We start from the raw sequence: 2686 nt of genomic DNA, 5'->3' as shown, positions 1-2686 counted from the left end.
TACAGACACGTAACAATCTCTACCAGTGAAAGACAAGACAAACAATCTGTTTGACCGCACCATAAACATCGAGCTTCACACATAATCCCAAAACCTCTTGACATTAAGCGGTCCCAGCTATGCATGTGGGACAAAGCTGATTAACGCTCCAAGAGACCAGGCAGGAGCTGAAACCAGAGTTTCAGATGTGACCTTTTGCCAGAAGGCTGCTGTGCACCATTACTGCCACCACACAGTCCCAAAAACATCACTGCGAAGGCAAGGGAGCGGTGGGGCACTGGAGGAAGAATGCTTCGCTGCTGGCCAGAGAAACCCTCACATGCTGTTTCAAGAAAAATAGCAACTGCCTTAGAAGCTGGGATAGAGTCTGTGTAGGAACTGGGACGTACGACCCGTGGGGATGGGTCTTAACATCACCTCAGTATCTGTGGCTTTCAACTCCCTCGAGTTTGGTTGGTTTCATCGAGAGCTGAGAACAGCCCCCTGGGGCAGCAGGAAAGCTTTCTCTTGCTCAGTGCTGTCTAAAGAACAGGTTCCTGAAGGCATTGTTGTAGTTTTTGTTGAAAGCAGTGTAGATGAGCGGATTAAAAAAGGAATTTGAATAGCCTAGCCATAGAAAAATACTCTTCCAAATGGGCGGGATGTCACATGAGCAGAGCGGGTTGATGAGCTCCGTGATGAAGAAGGGGATCCAGCAGAGCACGAAGACCCCGATAAGGATGCCCACCATGAGGGCAGCTTTCCTTTCCTTCTGCTCTCTCCATGTGTCTCCGTCTGTCTGGAACGTAACAGTGGCATGCCGGACAGTGAAGACCATCTGTGGCTGCTGGGTGGCTTCTTTCACCTGCCAAACACAAACACAAGTTGAGCCATATGTGCCTCGGGCAGCCGATCCCACACAGCGGGTACACAACCAGACTGTGCAAGCGACAGCCAGTGCTCCCGGGGCAACGCGGGCCATCTACGTCATGGTATGACCCTCTTCTGGGCAACACAGACCCGAAACTAAAGCCCCAGGGGAAATACGTGCAGCACCACACAAAGATTTCTTCCCCCTTTAGGATCAGATCAGTAAAACAGGCGCACACCCACACGCCACACATGCAAGTCCCCTTTCTTACTCTGAATGCATTGAGTTTAAGAGCCCTTAACAGGAGAGGCAAGACAATGAAAAGACATTTCCTTCTTCCCCCCATAAATCTTTACGGGGCACAGTGACTGTGCTTGGGATGAACTGGCACAGCCCAGGCAGGATTTGCAAGGATGCTTTGCGTGTGTCTTCTGTGCAGGTAGATTCACAACCACCCCAACCCCACAGCTGCTTGCCAGGTTTCCTTCCTCAGTTTCGAGGGGATCCCACTCATTCACACCCCTGCACACCTCGCCAAGGGGGGAACGGTGACCCCTTGCTCCCGCTCGCAAGCACCAATCCCTCATTTTGTGGGGGGACCTCTGCGAGTCACCGCGCACCCATGTGTGGCCAAGGCTCTCCGTCTGGCCCAAAGTTGCTTTGGCCACTCCTTGCATGCTCCCAGCTGGGAATGTGGGAGTCAGAAGCCGGGGCTTGCAAGCTCTGAAGTCAACTTTCCCTTGAAAGCCTTCAGGCTTCACGGGGCTTTGGCGGGATGCTGTTTGCTTGCCCACTTGAGGTGTAAGTTTCCCCCAGGGGCTCGGCAGCTCAGCTGCTCCCAGAAGTTCCCAAAGCAAAAGGCAAGCACGATGACCTACCTCCAGGGCTCCCGGTGTAACGGGGGTGATGGAGTTGTTCTTCCTAGACCCGATGCGAAACTTGGCAGCCTTGTAGATCTTCCAGTACACAAAAAGCACCACGCACAGGGGCAGGTAGAAGGCGCCAAACGTGGAGAAGATGGTGTAGGAAGGCTCCTGGCTGACCTGGCACTCCTCGCTGTCCTCCGAGTAAGTCTCTCCCCAGCCGAAGAGCAGCGGGGCCAAGGAGATGAAGGCGGAGAGCACCCAGGTGAGGGCAATCATGATGTTGGAGATGCGGCGCCGGGTGCGCAGCGTGTACTCCAGGTGGCGAGTGATGGACCAGTAGCGGTCCAGGGCGATGGCCGTGACGTTCCAGATGCTGGCAGTGCAGCACAGGACGTCAAAGGAGATCCACACCTGACACAAGGAGCGGCCCAGCCGCCACCGCCGCCCGGACAACTCATGCACCAGGCTCAGGGGCATGACGAGGGCCGCCACCATCACGTCGGAGATGGCCATGGAGGCCACCAGGTTGTGGGGCACCCGGTGAAACGTGCGCACACGGAGGATGGTGGCCAGCACCAACCCGTTCCAGAGGAAAGTGGCCACCACCAGCATGGCCAGGAGGGTGAGGACCAACACGCTGAAGACGGAGAGCTGCGTCCTGCCGCCATCCGCACCGGCGGGCGACCCGCTCCGGTTGCCAGCATCGTGCATCGCGGCGGCGAAACAACTGACGTTGAGCATCCTCTCCATACCGTCCCCCGGTCCCGGCGCTGGGAGCCGCGGTACTACCGCGGGCGCGGATCCCCGGGGGCCACCCACTCCGCGGGGCACCCCACCGGAGTCTTCATCCCCGGGGAGGAAGAACCTCGCGGCGGTAACCAAGCACCGGCGGCAGCCCCCGGCCCTCTCCGTGCCCGGCGGCGGCGGGAGGCGGCTCCGCGGGCGCGGGGAGCTGCGCGGCTCCCCCCGG

The 2686-nt window shown here is 57.9% G+C and overlaps 1 protein-coding gene across 1 annotated transcript; it reads right to left on the bottom strand.

Annotated features, from left to right (window-relative positions):
* Positions 1–511: 511 nt before the first annotated feature.
* On the bottom strand, positions 512–2466 carry HTR5A (5-hydroxytryptamine receptor 5A). Its single transcript, XM_035554432.1, has 2 exons — positions 1729–2466; positions 512–844 (listed from the first exon to the last, which is right to left on the bottom strand). The coding sequence occupies exons 1-2, from the start codon at positions 2464–2466 to the stop codon at positions 512–514; spliced, it is 1071 nt and encodes a 356-aa protein (XP_035410325.1).
* Between the last annotated feature and the right edge of the window lie 220 nt (positions 2467–2686).

The sequence above is a fragment of the Cygnus atratus genome, chromosome 2 (genome assembly GCF_013377495.2).
Source record: "Cygnus atratus isolate AKBS03 ecotype Queensland, Australia chromosome 2, CAtr_DNAZoo_HiC_assembly, whole genome shotgun sequence".
NCBI lineage: Eukaryota > Metazoa > Chordata > Aves > Anseriformes > Anatidae > Cygnus > Cygnus atratus.
The sequence above is the reverse complement of the archived record's forward strand: the minus strand, read 5'-3'. Positions and strand labels throughout refer to the sequence as shown.

Excerpts from the sequence above, each read along its gene's own strand:
- HTR5A (XM_035554432.1), bottom strand. The coding sequence starts at position 2,466 with ATGGAGAGGATGCTCAACGTCAGTTGTTTCGCCGCCGCGATGCACGAT. Across the intron at positions 845-1,728 it reads TTACACCGGGAGCCCTGGAG|GTGAAAGAAGCCACCCAGCA; the intron begins GTAGGTCATCGT and ends TGTGTTTGGCAG.